Raw genomic sequence first — 20,015 nt, forward strand, 5'->3', positions numbered from 1 at the left:
TTCCCACCTCCTCTCCCTCCCTTCCCTGAGCCACGCAGGTGGATTGGGAACAGGGGTTGTGGTCAGTCCTTAATGGTTCCTCTCTGACACTTTCTCCTCACATATTTCCCCTGCAGCATGCATCCTTCCCGTGGGCTGCAGTCCCTCAGGACAAACCTGCTCCGCTGTGGACTCCTCCATGTGTGGCAGGGGAATCTTGGCCACAACACCTGCAGCACCATCTCCTCCTCTTCCTCTTCTTCCTCTTCTTCCTCTTCCTCCTCCTCCTCTCTTCTCACCTCAGTGCTCTCAGGGCTGATACTCACATTTTTTTCCTCACTGCCGGGCAGCCTTTTGCCCTTTCTTACCAGAATTTCCCTGAAGTGCCACCAGCTTGCTGAGGTGCTCAGCTGAGCCCTGAGGGGAGGCTGCTGTGGAACCTTCTGGAACCAGCCGGAACAGGCGGCCTGGCTTCTCCTCACAGGTGACCCTGCTGCCAGCTCCTCAGCACAGATACCCCCTAAAATCCTAAAATCTACCCCTCACCTCCATGAAACACATACTTAAGAATTGTCATTACAACCCACCCTCATCATGCAACCTTCACAACGTTCTCTTATGTCATCAGCCACAGAAACGTTTCCCCACACCAAAATCAGCACAGCATGGCAAAGGTGGGCAATGTACACACTCTATGCAGGTCCACCCCTCCTCCATCCACTACCTTACAGCAACAAAAAGAAAATCCCCACTATTTTCCCTGTCCCTGGCTATGCCCAGTCCAAGCTTTGTCCGTCCCCCAGTCACTGCCTTTATCTTGAATTCCTTGTCTGGTAAGTGATCTCCTCAACTGGTAAGTGATCTCCCTGTCTTCATCATAACCCACAGGCTTTTTCACCTTATTTTCTCCCCCATCCTGTGGAGGATGAGTGAGAGAACGGCTGTGTGGGTGTCTGGACAAGCCACCACAGCAGCATTGCCCTGACGGGGCTGTTGTGAACGTCATAGGGGCCATCCCTCAGGGAGTCCCTCTGTGCACATCAGTCAGCAAGTGCAAACCAGAGCCCTCAAAAGGTGACGAATAACGAGTGCTGTGTGGTCGCTGTCACGTAAGCAGTTTCCTGGAGAGAATAATGCTTCGAATAACAATTTAAATTTGACCTGAATTTAAAGCTTCAGTAAATATCTCTCAAAGATGCCCAGACTGGGCAACCTCAAGGTATGCAAAATATAGACGGCTGTTTACGGTGTGCCAGGAGCTGGACAACAGCCATGGCCTCACCACTTCCTTGGCATGGGTCAGTTAGCCCAGAAAATCAGGCTTCCCACTGCTGGTGGCAGGCACCAGGGTGTTGCCTGTGGTGGTGGGAGAGTGACCCCAACCCTCCCGGGCCTCCCTCGGCAGCCAGATTAATGGTCTTTATTATTATTATTACTCTGAAGCAAGATGTTTGTAATTTTCTCCTTTGCTTGCTTTTCAGTAGCCAAATATATTTTCCTCCCTGTGAAGAGCTGGGAATCCAGGAACCTGGAGCCAGAGTAGGCAGCGATTAGTGACTGGAAGTGTTAATGGTATCACAGTGGGAACGGGGAGTCCCTTGAACTGAGCTATTAGCAAATTAATAAAAGGGGTAACACGCTCTCCTGAGTGTTACAAATTTAGCGCTAATTAGGGTTTCTTTTCCTTAGCTATTTTAGGCAAGCAAATCTTCAATATCCTTTGTTAAATTTGAATCATCTTGTTTGTAGAAGTAAATCATATGGCAGCACTGTTTTCTTTACCCAGCTACAGTCCATTAGACTTTTTGCATTCTCTTTTTCTTTCTGACATGACTTATAGCTGGGTATTTTGTATGCAGTTAGAATTCTTTAGCAAATCTTCCTCCAAAAGAGGGTTTTCTTTTCATGAAACTAACCTGCAGGCCATTCATTTCTCACAGTCCATCCCAAACGTTACAAAGCACCCCTGTTGACAGGAGCTTCTCCAGTTTATTTACATTTACTTTATTTATTTGTCATATATTCCAGATGTTAAACCCCATGGAGTTACTGTAACCAGTACCCATTTTCCTGCCAAATATGTACACAGTTTCATGTGTTTTAGCACTCTAGAATTAATAAGGAGAGAAACTTACCAGCCTTGCAATGAAAAGAAGTCCCTAATTAGAGCAGAGACCAAAATGTCCTGCTCTTCCTTTCCTCGTGCATAGCCCAGATTTCATCTAAACCTTGCCTGAAGTCCAGAAAACAAATCTCACAGTTGATTGAATATATCTAATTGTGAATTGATGTCTACGCTTTTGCAGATATGTTTCAAACACTGCCTGGTGGCTGTGTTGGCTAATTTTCCTATACCCAGGAAATTAATTCGTTCTTAACCACAGAGAAAAGCTACGATATTGGGTGATATAAGTCTGCCCTTCCAAAACGAATTTTACTTCACTCTAACAAAATCAATGTATTACTAAATGGTTGATGTAACCACAAAAAGGTTCTAACTTTTAATGTTTAGGAAAACACTGATGGGGAAGAGAAAGCACTACAGTTTGTATAATAAGAGCAAAGCCAGACTGGTTGAGGCAGAATAAATCCACTTCGGTTTAGCAGACATGAAAGTCATAGCTTATTTGAGCAATGAATGGAAAATGTACATAGAAGGTTACATCCTCTGATGATATAAAATAAAAGAGCATGTTTGAAATAATCAGTAGCAGGCTCATGGTTTAAAATGCATGTGAATGTATGCACACACCTACAGAGGTGTAAGAACAAAGCAGAGACCACATAAAAATATATCAGAAAACCTGCAGAATATTGTACGCTGTCAAAGTGGCTATCTATGTAATATTCAAATTTACGTGAAAATCTAGACTTTATAATCAATTAGAAGGGGTAATTTGGCAGCAGTATTAATAACCTCTGAAACAAATGTAGCATGAAAACTCTACAGCACTAACTGTAGCTCAGCTCAGAAGACTTTTTCTTTCATACAAAAACTTGTATCTTTGAAAAAGGTGAGACTAAATGCATCAGCTATTTCCCTGCCTAGAAAAAGAAAAAAAAAAAAAAAAAAAAAAAAAGGTGAGGATTTTTCCTCATTCTCCTGTGAAGGGAAACACATGATGCAGTCATTTCTGTTTATTTCTGTAAAACTATGGTCAGGGATAGTTTTCTGCACTCCATGAGGCTAAAGAAAATATTATTTTTACTTTTCTCTACTGCAATAAATAGGATGTGAACAGTGTAGGTTGAGATGACACTGTGACATGCTGTCTGCATTAGGGCCCTAGACACTAGCAGTGAGTTCTTTCTTCCCTCCAGGTGGGCTAAAACTGCAGGAATAAGATGTGTGTGTGTAAGCTGAACAGCAAATCATTCCAGATGATGATTTAAAGCTGGAGAATAGAAACCTTACAGTCCTGCAAGCAGCGCAGTACCAGAAAGGACCTTTGAGGTCAATTCATTTCCTTTCTGTCATAGGCAGTCCTCTGAAAGAAACTGCGTGATAAAGTGATCCAGCTCCATCACAAAATTCATTTTTGCTACCATTCCTCTTACTGTGATGGTGCAGAAGGAGGAATCCTACTGCAACGCCTTGGAAACTTAGAAACGTTCCCATTCCCAGCCTCAATATACTCTTACACAGTTTATTCACATCAGTTCTGTCAAAACTGTGCTTCTGCTTAAATAGCACTTCTCCCTTCTGTGTGCTAATCCACGATATATTTATAGGGAGCCCACACTCAGCAGTCATTGCATGAGATAAAACAAGACAGCCTCTTTTAGACTCCTTTCATATAACAGATTTTCCATGATCACCCTTTCAGCCCTTCTGATCTGAGCACAGGGACCAGAACTAGCAACAGCAGCTGTATGTTGTCTTACTAGAGATTTTTGCAATGCCTTTACATCTCCTTGTTTCTTACTGCTGTGTTGTATGTTTGTATTGTCTGTACATAGAATTGTTGTAGCATATAAATTGTGTTATACAATTAACCATCAAATACTGGTGTGTCCTCCAGTACCACTTGTGCTCCTTGGGAGTGTGGTCAGCATCTTGCAGGCAAAATCCTTTGGTGCTTTTCATCTGGTGCTTTTTCATTCCTGATAGCTCCTGCAGCGTATTTCAGCATGAAGATGTTTCAGCAGTCTCTACAAATGCAAGTGAATCATTCACAGAAAGCACAACCATCCATCTTCTTTAGTGTCACCAATTAATAGCAGTTCAGGATGCCTTGAGATCCATAGCTGCTTAAGGGAAGAAAAATAACCACCCCCTCCCTATAGAGCTGTGCTGTCACTGTGTTTTGTGTGCTCTGCCTGTGCAAAGAATCTTTATTTAATAAATAAATGGGGGAGGCAGAAGGAGTACTCAAAAGCCTCTGTTGTGAGGCTTTAAAGAAGGTGAAAATACTGGTTATGCTGACATAGGATAGGAAGGAAACTGAAAATCAATTGGTAGACGAGATTATTTCTTATTATAAGAAACTCTTTCTTGTTCCAGCAGCCAGTGGTCAGAACCTGGCTGATTTCTGCAGCCATGATTCTGTTTCCTGCTGCCCCTGCAAAGATTGTATTGGGGTAGCCACAGTTTCTCCACCTGATGGAGGCGGAACAGCCTTTTGTCTCTTGCTTCTGATTTGGATTAATTTGCTGCAGGCTGCAGAAATTAAGGGACCATTTTTAAAAGGGATAGTGTCATCTCTATAGGCAGCTCAGGCTGGATCTGTGTTCATTCCTTGAGTCAGGAGCTGTTGGAACAAAGTCATTGCACCCTTTGGTAGAGCTGCTGCCTTGGGCTCCCTGTCAGCCCAGACCCACATTTGATGGACATCAGATAGACTCCCAAACCTGCCAACAACTGCTGACCCTGCTGGGGGTTTTCTCTCCTTGCCCCCATCTCTCCTTCCCATCTTATCTCCCTGTTTGAGGCATGGGGCCGCTGGTGGCATTCGCCATTGGACATATAGTTCTGCTTGTGCCCTGAGCAGGATGGCAGTGCCACATCTTGAGGGGGATTAATTTACTTCCAGCTAATCTGCCAGGGGGGAAGTCTGTGCCTAAGTGTAATGGAACCTGGTGGAGGCTAATTAAACAGAGAACCATCCATTTCTGCTATCTCATTAGGGATTTGTCATAAAAACCTTATGTTCTCCTACAAACCTAAACAAGTGTGTTTGCTGTGTAAAAATCAGCAGTGAAACTGTCCAGAGGGTAGTTAAATGTCTAAGCTGTCATTTATACAGCCTGTCTGCAGCCTGGATCCTGTAAGTAAGGAATGGCCTTTCCGCTGTCCTCAAACCACCCCGCATAACTGGGGCATCCCTCCTTCAAAATGGGAAAGAGGGCCAAGCCCAGCGAAGCCACACTGGCAGTCATCTGGAGGGGATGCTTCTCCGTCTGGCCCTGCCAGGAACCAGGAATTAGAGGCAAAGGGCACTTGTTTTAAAGCTGCACCAAAGACGTTCAGAGGTTTAGAGGTAAATCCAACAGCGGTGTTTTCTGGGGGTCTGTGGAGATTGGGTCCCTCGCTGCCTTTGTGAGCGGCCTGCTCACCTCCTCAGCCCCAGCTGGGCTACTGCTTATGAGGAAAACTAAATTCCCTGTGAGGCACAGGAGTCATCATGTTATTTTGTAGCAGGAGGAAGTTATGGGCTGTGTCCCTGTGCCAGTCCTGTAGGAAAACTGCATGGTCTAAGTGGCTGCTCTCCTCAGCCTCTGTTCAGGATGAGCTTTTTCCTGGTCCAAACTCTGCAGGCCTCAGAGTTTCTGCCAAAACCAGGGGTTGTGCAGAAGTCATATGGGGGCAGGTCTGCAGACTTTCCCCTGCGCAGGAGGAGCTAACTGCCGTGGGACAACCCCCAGGGTAATGCCAGCTGGTTTCTCCTTGCAGGCATCCGAGGTGGAGCGGCAGCTCTCCCTGCAGGTCCACACCCTTCGGGAGGACTTTCGGGAGAAGAACTCCTCCAGCAGCCAACACATCGTGCGGCTCGAGAGCCTCCAGGCTGAGGTGAGTAACTCATGCTCAGTCTCTCTCCTTTGAAAGGCAGCCAGGGCTGCTCCAACCCATATAACAAACCCCTCGGAACTGGGTAAACAAACCCAGTTGCTTGGGGTGAGGAAGCAGGTTGGTAGCTGTGGTGCAGAAGACTCCCCCGGTACGAACTTTTGGTGCAACACAGAGCTGGCCAGGTTGGCAAGGGACAGCTTGTACTGCTGCCTCAGGCACAAGCACACCTGCAAATGAACAGATGGGAAGGATCTTCCAGGATCTTAACCATAAAGTTAAGTCTTGTGGGGCTGCTGTCTGTATCAGCTTTTCCTCTGGGGCATGGTGGGAAGGTCTGCAAGGTTGTTTTTTTGTTATTCCTCATGCTTGCAAAGAAAGCAGCAATCCTCTCCTGCCTCTCAGTCATGCATGCATGAAAGCAAGGAGCCCCTGCCTGTTTAGCTCTGGTACATTAGCAGGGATGATATTGTCTTCCTTTTTCTTTCCTTCCCTGATGGGACTCACTGGAGCTAGTGGGGCAGATGTTCAACTCTACTACCCTGCCGCTTTTTTATTTTTAAGCTATCAGGAAGAGCTTTTCCTAAAATCTCTCAATTTCTTCTTCTCTCCTGCTCCCACCTGCTCCCTGCTGGTCCCTCGCCTTCTCTTCCCCTCCCCTTGGTGTGGAGCAGCAGGTCCTTGAAGTAAGTATGGAGGCTTGGAGGGGGGCTGCCCGCGCGTGCATCCCCGTCACCATGCATGCCTGTCACCGTGTATGCCTCCCCTCACCTTCTTCCTGTCTCTTGCTTTCCAAATTCCTCTCCCCTGTTCCTATGGCCCAGGGCCCTCAGCAGAGCAACGGTTTTCTGTTATGCAGTCATTCACAGGGTGTTCATTACCAGCTTGGATACCAAATACTTACTCTCAGTACAATCTCTGTATTATACCTCTTATTTTTCTTGCACCCCTTTTCTCCAACCCACACAAATCATGATGGTGGTGGGAAGAGATATTTCAGAAACCATTAGTCACCTAAAAGCAGCTTTCTAATACCTACAGCAGCCTTTACCCTGCAGAAATAGCAAGGCCACACACTTTGCTAATATTTCTTCATGCAACCAAACATTTCCATCAACCTGGAAAGCAATGAAAAGACAGGGTCCCGTAGAGGCCAAGAAAGCGGTAGGAATTTGCTGAATTAGTCTATGGCCCATGCTGAAAGGAGTTGAAAGGAGACCATAGGGAATATTTAGGGTTGTAGTGGTGAATGGCATACATAGTCCCCAAAGGTCCTGTGTGCACAAATATGGGAAAACATTCCTTTTTCTTGGTTAAACAAGAAGTGACCTTGGCTAGTGCTGATTCATCCTGTGCACTGTTCCCAGCTAAGTGAATCACAGAGGTTTTGTTTGGCACATTGTCCCTCTTCACCTAAAACCGCTGCCCTTGACAATTAAAAGAAATGAACCAATTTTAAAGGCAGCTGAACACTGGAAACTAAAAATAAGCATGGCACAGAAAGGAGTCGTCATGAGTAGAAAGAAAGAAAAATCCCTGATGAGGGCCTGGGGAATGTGCAGCAATTAAAAAAAGTGTGCAGGCAGTGCCATGGCACAACCCCATGGGGAGCAAGAGCCCAGAGGCTCTCCCTGCGCTCTCCAGGGCTCACACAGGAGAAAATCCCACCTTTTGCTCAGCCAGGGGCAGGCCAGGAAAAGTAACTTCTCCCATTCTTGCAAGTTTTAGGGTACAAGGGATAGACAGGGCCAGGCTCCACTTTATCCCTTTGGACATTCCTGCCAGCTCCTTGGCCTGCCATTGCACAGCAAGACCCTTTGGAACTGCCTCTGCAGTGTGGGGAAGAAGTATCCATTCAGGCCCTTCCTAAGTGTTAAACCACACACAGAGATACATTTTCTCTTGCACACACAGGTACGGTATACGTGCATACATACTTTTTGTTTGTTTTTTTTTTCTGTTTCATTGCTCTCATGGAAATGTGATTTCCCTCCTCTGCACTTCCTGGAAAGCATGGGGTCCAACTCCAGCTCTCATTCCTCTGCAGATCAAAATGCTGACGGACAGAAAGCGGGAGCTGGAGCATCGCCTTAGTGCCATGATGGAGGAGAATGACCTGCTCCAGGGAACCGTGGAGGAACTGCAGGACCGAGTCCTCATCCTGGAGAGACAAAGCCATGATAAGGACCTGCAGGTGAGGAGACAGCAATAAGAGAAGGAGGAGCAAATGAATGGGGAAATTGCATCAAAAATGTAGTTTGGGGTAAAATCGATAAGGAAGATAATGAAGAACTGGGAGACAGAACAACTGAAAAAATAAAATGCAAGGAAGGAAATGTAAAAGGAACTGGATAGCACTGGCTGTGGTCATATTACCTAATTTTTTAATAGTAGAACTGTCTCTAGAAGAAGCTCCTTTACACTATTCCAGGGAACAGTAACCAGCCTTGTGGTCACAGATCAAGCAGTTTCACAGCAAGCCAACTCACCAACCATCATTCTCTGAAGAACAGGTTGGCCTGTCTGCAACTTTGGGCCTCTTAGTGGAGAGCAAGATTTTACTTCTCTTCTGCGAGCTGACAACCACTGTACCCCCAGATCTCCAAAACAACATGTATCTTTTTTTCCTCTCCCTAGAGGAATGATAAACCTGCTGATGTGTCAGACAGCACTGTCCTCCCCAGCATCCACAGCCCTGGTGCGTTCAGCTCCACTGCTCGCATGACACCTGGCTGTGCACCAGCCCCATGCACAGTTTCTGTGCACAGTATTGGCTGCTCCCCCTCAGGCAAACTGCAGCCCAGTGCTTACAGAATTATACAGTTGGGTGACCACAGATAAACCCCAAAACAAATCAATGCCAATGTTGCATCTTGTGTGTTTAAAACACTCCATTAACTCAGATTGCAAACCAGTGAATTAGGGAGTTTGACATCTGAGTTTTGTGTGTTAGGATTTAGCTGATCAGTATGTTTATATTTCTATATAGATTTTTTTTTTCAGTATGTATTTATATTACTTTTCTTTTTGGATTCACTTTCTGCTCTGTTTTAGCAAGTTTTTTTTACACAGGTACCAACTTCTTCACAATGTTCCTCATTTTAGCACTGATTAAACTGCTAACTGCTAATTTTATATTTCAGAATATTCCAAAGCCCAAACAGTATCTAATAACATTTGGAGATTATTAAGCTCCAATAAATAGTAAAAACAGCCAAAGGTACTTTCCTCCTGGCTGGAAGCCCCCTTTCACGCCACCTGTTCCTCCCTCTCAGCTCCTTCACAAACCAAGAGATTCATCCAGTCCATATCACCTCCAGTAACATTTTTTTCCCTGCTTTTTTGATTTTCTTTGGAAGCTGCACCAAAGCCAGCTGGAGCTCCAGGAGGTGCGGCTATCCTACCGGCAGCTGCAGGGGAAGGTAGAAGAGCTCAGTGAGGAGAGAAGTCTCCAAAATTTCAACACAACCAGCACATCCCTGCTATCTGAGATAGAGCAGAGCATGGAGGCAGAGGAGCTGGAACAAGAACGAGAACAGGTATTTGCCCTCCTGCCCCTGGGAAAGCTCATGGACTTCACCAGTCCCAGAGGGAGAGGGAGCTTAATGCATTGGATCGGAATTTGTAGCTGAAACAACATCCAGAAATAGGGCTGTGGTCCCAGCTCTGCTATGAACACCCTCTAACTGTATGCAAGTAAATCTCTGCATCCATTTCAAAACCAACATAGCAATCTAGGTGAATATTTGTGAGCTTTAGCAATCACACACCTCACTGTGCCATAGAAGGTGGACCTCCACAGCCTTGACATCCCAAGCTAACATGGGGCTCTCTCATTCCAGCTGAGGCTGCAGCTCTGGGAAGCATATTGCCAAGTGCGATATCTCTGCTCCCATCTCAGAGGAAATGACAGCGCAGATTCCGCAGTCTCCACAGACTCCTCCATGGATGAGTCTTCAGAAACCTCATCAGCCAAAGATGTCCCAGCCGGTAGCCTACGGGCAGCTCTTAGCGAGCTGAAAAGACTGATACAAAACGTGCTGGATGGGGCAGACTCCACGGTGAGTCAGTAGCATGGTGAGAGCCCATTTTTGCACATGCCCCCTTGCCAAGGTGACAGAACTTGTTACAAGCTTCCAGTTGAACCTGAAGTCCCTGGTCTCTGAGAAAGCCTCTGTGGCCCACAGAGATGGGCTGTCATGGTGCACAACAGGCTCTGTGTCTCAACTGGTCAGCCAAGAGCCAAACCAGTACATGGGATTCCAGCTTGCACTGCTTAGACCCCATGAGTTTCAAGGTTACACTCTCAAGCAACTCTCAGTCTGGGAGTTGTTCTGGAAAATTAATTAAAGTAGACTTTATTTTAGATTTGCAGTAAGCTGGATTTTCAAAATGGAAATACTGCAGATGGCCTTGTCCACTGCAGTTCAGTTGTTTCTGTTACAATTTTCCTAACCTTGTTGTATTAGCAATATTGTAAAACCATCCTAACCCTATGTAGATAGGTTCTGCCCCTACAATTGAGGCTGAATACTAATGTTTTGGTGAGAGCTGCCAGACATGAATCCATCAACAGGTGAAGGGTTTTGCTGGCACACAGTGGTGTTCACGGGGTACAGCCTTGATGCTGTGAATGAAGAGGGGGTGGCTCAGGGGACCGCTCAGCATCCACAGGAGTACAAAATTATGAGAAAACACCTGGCTTTTTGCAAAGGCTCCAAGTCAGGCCTATTTTCATCACCTGCAAGCTAAGTGCATTGCCAGTATGACTTATTTGAGAGACGATGCTGATGCAGGCAGTGCAGACTCTGCAACTACAGAGCCATGTGCAAGCACTCACCCTCCTCATTTCAGTACCTGTAGCAGTTGGCAAGAAAGCTGAGCAAGGAGATAAAGTTTTATTTGTTAAATTAAAACCAGAGAGTCCGGCAAAAGGTCTACAAACGCAGAGATTATAGCCACATGTTACCAGGTGGTCAGTAGGTCTCAGTAAATTCAGTTTATGCTGATGTGAGACCATGTCTGAATGCTTTTTATCATGTGTAGAAGCGCTACCCTTGGCTGAGCACGTTTCCACTGTGGAGGTTTATGGAAGGAAAACTGAAATGCTGCCAAAGTCACATTCACACTTTCATCTTCCTTGTTTAGTACCCTCCACTTCAAACAAGCAGCAGATTAATGTAATTGATTTTTTTTTTTTAAGTGAAAACTGATCAAGAGATTTCTCTCCTGCTCTCAGAGCTCTCGGCGAAGTGATGATGACACCTTGGAGGAACAGATCAGGCGAACAAGTGAGGACTCACGAGCCCTGAGGGAGTTAATGGAGGGAGAAAGGGGGAAACTGAGGCAGAGTTTGGAGGAGCTGCAACGACTGCACAGCCAGGTAGGTGATTCCCATACTTTACGGGTGGCCTTGTTACAGCGGTGTTCATCCCCAAGACACACTTTCCATGGAAGAGATCACCATAAGTAGCCAGGAGCATCTGGGCAAGCACCAGCTATGGCTTTATGAGGGAGTCTCTGTTAAACTCACTGCAGAAGCTTCACATATGTAAGATGAGTTCCTTTTGCAAGTGCCCAGGGGCCCATCCCAGACATGATCTCAAGCAGCCAAACCTCCTTTAAACTTTGCACTCAGTCTGCTTTAGCAGCTAGCCTGTCTCACTTAAACTTTTCTCAGCAAAGTACAAGGCTGTTTGATGTGTGGAGCTGGAACCTGTAGGTACCCAGCCTGACTCATCCTGCTTGCACTAAGAGGGCTTAGTGCTTTTATATTTTATTATTTACATTTACCGAAGGGAAGATGCATCCGCTGAACAGACCAGTGCTGCTGTGCCGCACGTGGTGCTGTATCCCTTTGGAGAAGGGAAAAGAAAACACGTCCCTGACCAAAAAGTCAGCACAACCCAGGGTCTGACAGCCTCATGTAGGGCTATGGGAGCTCCCACCACATTGCCAAAGAAAACAGAGCAAGAGCATCATTAAATACTCCCGGCAGTGACAGCTGTGCATGTACAAGGATGCCTTGCTGCTGAAGCAGCTGATTAGATGCAGACTGCAGCAAGGAAGCAGCCCTAGTGCCTGTTCTTCCCTGAGGACCACTCCTCAGCAACACAACCACGATAAGCACCATCTTCAAGGGTCCAGACTACTGCCACCAGTGAAACATGCCCTGGCTGTGCTGCCGGGGACTCCTGTGCACCACCTGCAGGTCCTCCTTCACCCTGAAGAACACCTGAGATGGTGAAAACAAGGGTTTGATCCCTGCAGCTTGGCTATGCTGATAGACCACGAGAGGCTTACTCACAGCTTTTTTGAGTGACCATTCATACACCAGCACACTCGTCTGAATGCAACACCTCCTCAGCACAACTCTCAGGCCCATGTACCCTTGATGGGCTACCAGGAAAGAGCAACATTTGGTTGCTCTTTGCTGTGACTGATCCTCCCCAAAGTCCCTAGCATAGAAGGACTTCAGGACCCTCCCTACCCGCAAATCCCAGCAATTGCTGGTGCAATTGCAAACCCCAAACCTATCCCCAAATGCAGTTCTGCCTCTTGACTCACCACCACCACCCTGGGATGCCAGCAGAAATGCTCAGCACCTTTCACACAGCTCCCACCCCTGCTCTCCATCACATCGTCACTCTGAGCGGTGTGTCCCACACTGGGCTGCGGGAGGGCACAGCTCGGGGAGGGTTTTCCCATTCCCCAGCATAGGACAGCAAAGCCACTGCATACATACAGACATGCTGCACTCACACCTGCCTTCCCCCCGACCCAGCCATGCCATGCTAGCAGCAGATCCTCCCACGTCCTCAGTGTGATGAGCCCTTTTTGACTGTCTGCCCTCTGTTTTAAGATTTCTTTGAGGACTTGCATACTACCAAGCTGCATGCAGAGAAGGGAGGTGGGTCAGGTGCTGGAAGGGTTTCCAGGTGGTGGAGCAGCATAACTGAGCACACGTGTGCCATAGAGAAAGAAATTAAATGTGTATGAAATATGGCAAAGCTCTGCTAATGCGATCCTTGCATGATTTCACACCCTATTAACTCACTCTGCACAGGACCAAAACAACAGATCATCTCTCAGACTATTTAAGACTGCACGTATTTTAAAGTCTAATTAAATTTTAAGACATGCCAGTAACACCATGAAAGGGAATTTTCACATCCTTTGTCTTCAGCTTCATAACGGTTTGGAAGACACAATGATATCGTTGTTCCCCCCACCAAAAGAAGTTTATTTTGCTGGTAGATGATATTGGCAACAATTTAAGCTGGGAAAGAGCAAAAAGGAAGACTCAGAGGATGCGTGCACAAGACAAACTGCTCAAAGAGGGAGGTGTTTCAGCACTGGGGCCACACTGGGCTTAAAGCTGACAAAGTCACAGGTGGGTTGTGCCCCACATGGCTGCACAGCTCCTGGTGCTGTTGCTGAATGTGACTGAGTCCACCCTGGTGACCTGTATTGCTCAGAGCAGCACTGCCTGCACCCCTAGGCAAGCCAGCATGGTTCACCAAAGATTGCACCAGCAACAGCAGCCCCTTTGCTTGCAGATGCAGCTTCTTCTACAGGCAGGAGACCTCAGTCTCCAGGTTGGCCCACCTGGCTTGTGGTTTGTTTGGTTTTTTTTCCTGCTCGTGGTGTGTTTGTCCTAGTGACCCTGGGTTTCACACCTCCCCTCTGACCACAGGTCACACTGCTGAGTGTGGAAATGACGACGCTGAAGGAGGAGCGGGACCGGCTGCGAGGCGCTGCTGAAGACAAGGAGACGAGTGAACGGCTCCTGCAGGCCATCAGGGACCGAGACGAGGCCATCGCAAAGTAAGTGCAGTGAACAGCCGAAGCCAGGCTGAGTTAGCACTGAAGGAGCTCCTCAGCAGCAGATGCCTCCAGGGTGTTTTTTTTCCACCATCCCAAAATTTCAGTAGCTGTGACAAAGCAATGGAGCAAGTCTCAGCCTTGCTGGTGGTGGAATATGCTGCCAGGAGGTCAGGAGCAGAGCAGGAGACCTCAGGAGACTCCTCACGGCAGGACTGGGAGTGTTTAGGAGGATACTGTGAACCTGTTTTGCCATGTGTGGTACTGGTCTGAGGCACAGCAAGTGGAATCACCAGGTCTTGTCCTGTTCTTCTTATTTTTCTTTTGTTCTTCCAGACACACAAGCCATGCTTCCCTGCCCATCCCTGTTACAACCCTGCATGGATCTCTTCCCTAAACCATTTATCTGGTCACTCTCTCTCTTTTCCTGCTCCAGGGTCTTTTTTGCATCTCCGGTCCTATGATTCTCTATTTCTCTGGTCAGGATTTTCCCACCATTTTGAATCTTTGTTTTCACTGTCTTCCTCCTTGCAGACCTCTGCAGTTTTGCTGCCCTGTACCCCTTTCCCTGTCCCTTCGCCTCAGCTTGCTCCACTGCCCCACAGCATTGCTGAACAGTGCTGCCCCAAGCGCTCTTTTCCCCAAGCAGAAGGGCAGAGACACTCACACTCTGTGCTCTAGGTAGAAAGGAAACATCTGATAATCTCCTCCAAAATGAGATGGGCCAGGACACCACCAGTCCATCTCCTTACAGCCATGCCTACTCCTCAGGTGCTCACAAGAGGAGGAGGTGAGAGCACTGCACCCCTGCAGATGCAGGGGGCTAAATCTGCATGCACAGACACTAAGACTATTTTTTTACGTGACCTAATCATCCATGCTGCTCTTGCCTGTGTATCCAGCTACCAAATTCCTGTCACTGTCCTCTGTTACACCTCCATCTGTTGGCACAAATCAAGAGCATCCCAGCTGCACAGCCAGGCGCGGAGAGGTTGTTCTGACATTTCCCGTGCATGTGGGTTGCTGGTTCTTGCTGTGGCTATGGCAACACACTGCTGCCGTGATAAATCCCACTGTAATATCCAAACAGCAATGGGGAGCTTCATAGCAAAAAGCTATTTAAGGTGCTCAGACCCATAGCTGGGAGTGGAAAGGTACGGCTTCTCTGCAGTGGTTAATGACCCTGCTGGGACAAAGCACTAACATTTACAGCTGACTGTCCTGTGGTGGCAGGAGCCCAGAGAAAAGGGACGTGACAAGTGTGCATGGTTGAGTGGCAAGTGATTAATGAGCAGTAGCTGCAAGCAAAAGCAGACAAGGGCATCTTGTTGCTGGAAATGAAAGCACCTCTCTGCACACCAAGGGGCTGCTCCCCTGCAGCAAGCAGCCTGACAGGCATGCGATGCTCTGCCTGCCCTGCAACTCAAGGGTTAAGTCACTTTTGTTGAAGCACTCCCAAAAAAAAACCCTCTGAACAAAAATAAAATCACTGCCTGAGGCAGACATCTGGCATGGAAAATTTTTAGCTTGAAGCTGAAGTTTGGCAACATGGGAAGCAATAGGAAAATAGGATCCTATAATAGAAGGTGTTAAGCAACCACTACCTGGAATATAAACACAAATTCCCAAACTGCTCTTCTGTAGGGGAGCATGAGGGAGCTCTTAGGAGGCAATAAATTAGATGCAATTAATAAGATGCAATTATTCACCCCAAAAATATTTTCAAGGAAAATGGTTCACAGCCAGTCACATGGTTTCCCATCACACAGCAATTAATTGAAAACTTAAGGCCAGGCAGTTTGCACTTACCTGTGCTCTCCTAGCACAGTGAGCAGCATTTCCCAGCTCAGGCAGCTTAGGAAATTGCTCCTTCCCAGAGGACAGCTCCTTCCCACTACCCTGTGGCAGCTGGAGCATCCCACCCACCACACATTCAGAGCTCAGCCATGGGCTCCTCTGCCCACTGAATGCCTGGGAAGACACACAGCAGCATTCCTGACGACGAGCACATCCCCATTGAAGTTGGGAGCTTTCTTTAAAACTTAATATGTAATTCAAACAATTTTAACAGTTCCTCATTCTCAAAAAGCAAATGCCACAATAAACTTTCTTCCTTCAGTTCTTCCTTCCTTCTGTCCAAGTCCTCTCTCTAGAAAATGAAAGCAGAGTTGTAATTGCTGTTGGTTTTTTTTTGTTTGTTTTATATTGCAACTTATTGATCGAGTGAGCAGAGAAAGATTATTTGTTCTTATTTGTTGTTTTTTTTAAACACATACCATTTAATTTCCTATGCATTAGTGAACATAGGAAATGCAAAAAAAATTATTTGTAGATTCTACCTCATTTTAGTTCTCCATTTTTAATGGCATATCCTGCTCATCATTCAAGCATACTACATTATTTGCACAGTAGCATATCTGAGTATCTTTTCCTTTTTTTTTTTTTTTTTTTTTTTTTTTTTTTATAATGTGCTTACCTGAAATCTGTTGTTTTTATAGTAAGGATGTCTGCAGTTCTGGCCCACTCTTCAGATAAGTAGACAGTCCGGAATACAACAGAGATAAACTGTTTGGAATCCAGAGACTTGCCTAATGACTAATTTGTTGACTTCTCCTCAAGGATATGTTTAACATTTCCTCAAAATAATTAAAAAAATAAGTCAAAAGTCCCATTTCTCGCTCTTCCCGCAGGAAGAATGCAGTGGAGGTGGAGCTGGCCAAGTGCAAGATCGACATGATGTCCCTCAACAGCCAGCTGCTGGATGCTATCCAGCAGAAGGTGAACCTCTCGCAGCAGCTGGAGGCCTGGCAGGTGAGCAGCCCCTCGTCGCCTCAGGGCAGGGTCCAGGGGACACACAGTCACCTTTGGGTGATTTTTCCCCTCCCCATGGGCTCTCAGCCTGAGCATCTGTAGATATGAGCATTTGATTTCAGCTCTGCAGGAGCCAGGGATGCAGCAGTAATCAGGGAGGAGGGGGTGGAGGTGAGGGGGGAAACAGCCCCCTGTTCAAATCCTTTCAGCTGTGAACTGTTAATCAGTTATACACTTATACCCCTTCAATTAATTATAGAGGAATACCCATTTGAAATGGGGAAACAAACTGGATCTCACCGTTACATGTGACACAGGTATCCCATGCTTTGCAGAGCAACCTGATGTTTCTCTGGGGAGGTGTCCACGTGAGAGGTATCTCTGGGTGGTTGCAGCCTTGTGGATAAGAGAACACAGCATGTCCTTGTGTTTCCATAACTAAACAGAAGGGTGGGAGGCAGGAGGGTTGTGGCAATGGTTTCATGGTATAGCTTTACTGTTTTCATCCACTCCGAAGATCTGGCAAGATGGAAAAGCTAAAATCCTAGCTCTCCACCAAGGTAAAAGAAAAGAAAAATATCTAACAAAAATCAAATCTCGAATCCTTAGCAGTTTGGCAGCTTCCCCAGGGATGCTCTGCTTGGGCTCAGTGGAAAAGACCCATGCAAAAACAGAGAGCCCTTGACAGGAGACAAAGCCGTGATCTCTGAGAAACTAGCACTGAGGGAGGGTAGCTTTAACAGAAAAGGAGCAGATGTAAGAGAAAAGATCTGAGCCAGTTACAGTAATTTATTGCAGACCATGCAAGACCCCAGCTCTACTAACGACCAGCCTGACCAGTAGAAACCTTTCCCATACAACCTTGCTCCTGTTTCAACTCCACTGTGTTTTCGTTTCTCTTTTTTTCTCTCTCTCTCTTTCTCCTGCTTACAGTTTGCTTCCTCAGGGCTTTTTACTATCTGGCTCCTTTGGTTTCTGATCTAGTGGCCTTTCTCAGTTCCTGTACCAACAGCTTTAGTCGTACACCCCTCCTGCCTTTGAGGTGAGCTCCCTGCGCCCTTAACAAGCACCTGCCATCCCCTTGCCTGCTCCATTTGCTGCTGCCATCACCCGCATCCGTCTCTGTACTCACCATCATCCAGCAAGAGGGGCCAGCGGGGGCTATAACCCCTCAGGATCCTGCATCCCCCAGCACCAGGCCAGGGCACAAGGGGCAGCACCCTGCAGTGAGGCTTTACCCCTCAGGTCACCATGGGGAAAGCCAGGCTGAGGTCCACGTGTCATTAATCCTGTGCCATTCAGCATATCTAGCATCTGGAAAACTTCCTGAAGTACAGGCTGGGATTTTGCTTCTCAGCCTCATTATCTAGAAAGCGATAGAGAACTCTGCAAGTTCTGCTTCGGTTTGAACAAGAGGTATCAATTCAGATCTACTTGCTTAATACCATCTGTATTTGCTGGAACATCCCTAGCTTAGAGCTTTGACAACAGGCAATTGCTTTCTGTCTTCACACATTGTCATCCAACCACAGCAAAACAGCAACCCCAATCCTGCTCCTAGCAGCCTCTCTGAGATGAAGATCAGGCCCATTCACACTGCAGAAAGCTGTCTCCAACAGTCTGACCTGAAGTGCTATTACACCATAGCAAAATAGCTTTCAAGCACCTGGTGTCCCCAGAACAGAAGCTCGGCTACAGAGTCTCAAAAGAAGCCAGGTGATTTACTTATTTTGGGGATTTTCTTGCAAAGCTGAAAGTTACAGGTAAAATGGGATGAGATTCACTGCTTTAGCTGGGCATATGAAGAGAGACTTTAAATGACAAAACGTTGCTCTTGCACACTTTTAGCCTGCACTTTATGAGGGACCATCAAGATTACAGTTTTCTATGAGCAACTAGTCATGCAGGCTATAAAATATGCCACAAGCAGAATGTCAAAGTGTCACAGATCCAAAGCTAGCACAAAGCTAGCACAGGCAAGGCTATGCACGTTGCCCCCATGCCTAATCTGTCCCACACTAGGATTTGTCGTTATCTGAGTGGGGACAAGAGAGAGGTTACGGGGGTAGGAATGAAGATGGAGCAAACTTAGAAGTGAGGAGAGCTCTGAAACAAGAGCTCAGCGGCTTCAGTGCAATAACACCAGTGGCACTGTTAGGATAGAAAATGCTGCAATGCTAGCGGAGAGCTGCAGCCTGCGTGGGCACAGCTGCCAGCCCCTGGGGTCACCCTGGGCAGCTCCAGCCCTTATCTCACATGAGGGAGCCTGGCTCCAGCTCACAAAGAGGATAAATACCAGTTACACCTCCTTCAGCCTCACTCCTCCTGAAAAGAGCAGAAACTCCTGCCCTGAAGGCCCAGAGCACACCAGTGCCATGACATCCAGCTTTACAAACCGCTTTGTCAAAGGGGTCTCGTAGCCCTGCTGCCTGTCCTCCCGCTGTGTCCCCAGGCAGTCCTGTGCTGCCCCACACCAAGGCAGGGACCACAGCTCTGCCCTAGTCACGGATGGGACAGACAGGGAGCCTGAAGGCAGAACACAGCAATATGACAATATTTACATATATATTCTATATACACAAACGTATCTTCTATATACACACACATATAATGCATATATAAAATCAAATCTATCCCTCATTCTGTGATTAACCAAGGACACAGACCTGACGTGCTGGAGCCTGGGTGCCCACGTCATCTGACACAAGAGTTGCCTTCAAAATCCCAGTGCCATAAATTTCTACATGGCAGCTTCACTTCTGGAAACCTGTCTTACCTTAATGCTGATGTTTGCCTTAACCTCCTCAACTCTCCCTCTGCCTCTTCCCTTTCTAGTCCTGCTCTAAAAAGATCCAAAGCTTCCCCAGTCCACGTAGCTCCACACCCTAACACTCCCCTGGGGAATCCTCTCATACTAAATTCAGGCTCAGGCGATGGCTGTTGTTCCTTTTCCCTCCTGGAAGTGTCACAAGAGGTAAGGTGGCACTTTCTCACCTCTCCTGCTCCCCTCTGAACCCCGCTGGTGGCTCGCAGGGCTCAGGACCTTGCCTGCTGGCTGGCAGAGAAATTATCCTTCCCAGGGCTGCCAGACAGCCCAGCCACGAGCAGCACCCAGTCTGTCTAAATTCAGCTGGGAAACTGAGAGAGGAACAGCCAAAGGAGAGAGGGAAGGGATAAAGAGCAGCTCAGACCAGTTCAATGGCAGTCATGTTGCAACTTCCCCAGCAGCAAATTCTCCCTGCTCCTAAAAACAGGTTTCTTGTATCAGACAGTAATTTCAGCCCCTCGATAGCTTCCAGGCCACCAATACAGCTTGATGCCCCCAAAACCAGGATCCCAAGCAGCTGTTGGCTATGGGTACTAGCACCCACAGCCCTGGGCAGCCCCATCACCC

General features: G+C 47.0%; 1 protein-coding gene across 3 annotated transcripts in view; it reads left to right on the forward strand.

Annotated features, from left to right (window-relative positions):
- BICDL1 (BICD family like cargo adaptor 1) overlaps positions 1 to 20,015 on the forward strand; it is a 51,850-nt gene that overhangs the window by 26,433 nt on the left and 5,402 nt on the right. Inside the window, exons 3-10 of one of the 3 annotated variants that reach the window (XR_011088475.1) lie at positions 5,873 to 5,989; positions 8,034 to 8,180; positions 9,346 to 9,525; positions 9,829 to 10,047; positions 11,226 to 11,369; positions 13,683 to 13,813; positions 16,501 to 16,621; positions 17,555 to 17,663. Coding sequence is in view for 2 of the 3 variants with exons in the window: in XM_068653802.1 (XP_068509903.1) it covers positions 5,873 to 5,989; positions 8,034 to 8,180; positions 9,346 to 9,525; positions 9,829 to 10,047; positions 11,226 to 11,369; positions 13,683 to 13,813; positions 16,501 to 16,621 (1,059 nt within the window). In the remaining variant the exon portion in view is untranslated. The remainder of the gene's footprint in view (positions 1 to 5,872; positions 5,990 to 8,033; positions 8,181 to 9,345; positions 9,526 to 9,828; positions 10,048 to 11,225; positions 11,370 to 13,682; positions 13,814 to 16,500; positions 16,622 to 17,554; positions 17,664 to 20,015) is intronic. The other 2 variants (XM_068653802.1, XM_068653801.1) reach the window with 2 other exon arrangements.

This window comes from Anas acuta, chromosome 17 (genome assembly GCF_963932015.1).
Source record: "Anas acuta chromosome 17, bAnaAcu1.1, whole genome shotgun sequence".
Taxonomy (NCBI): Eukaryota; Metazoa; Chordata; class Aves; order Anseriformes; family Anatidae; genus Anas; species Anas acuta.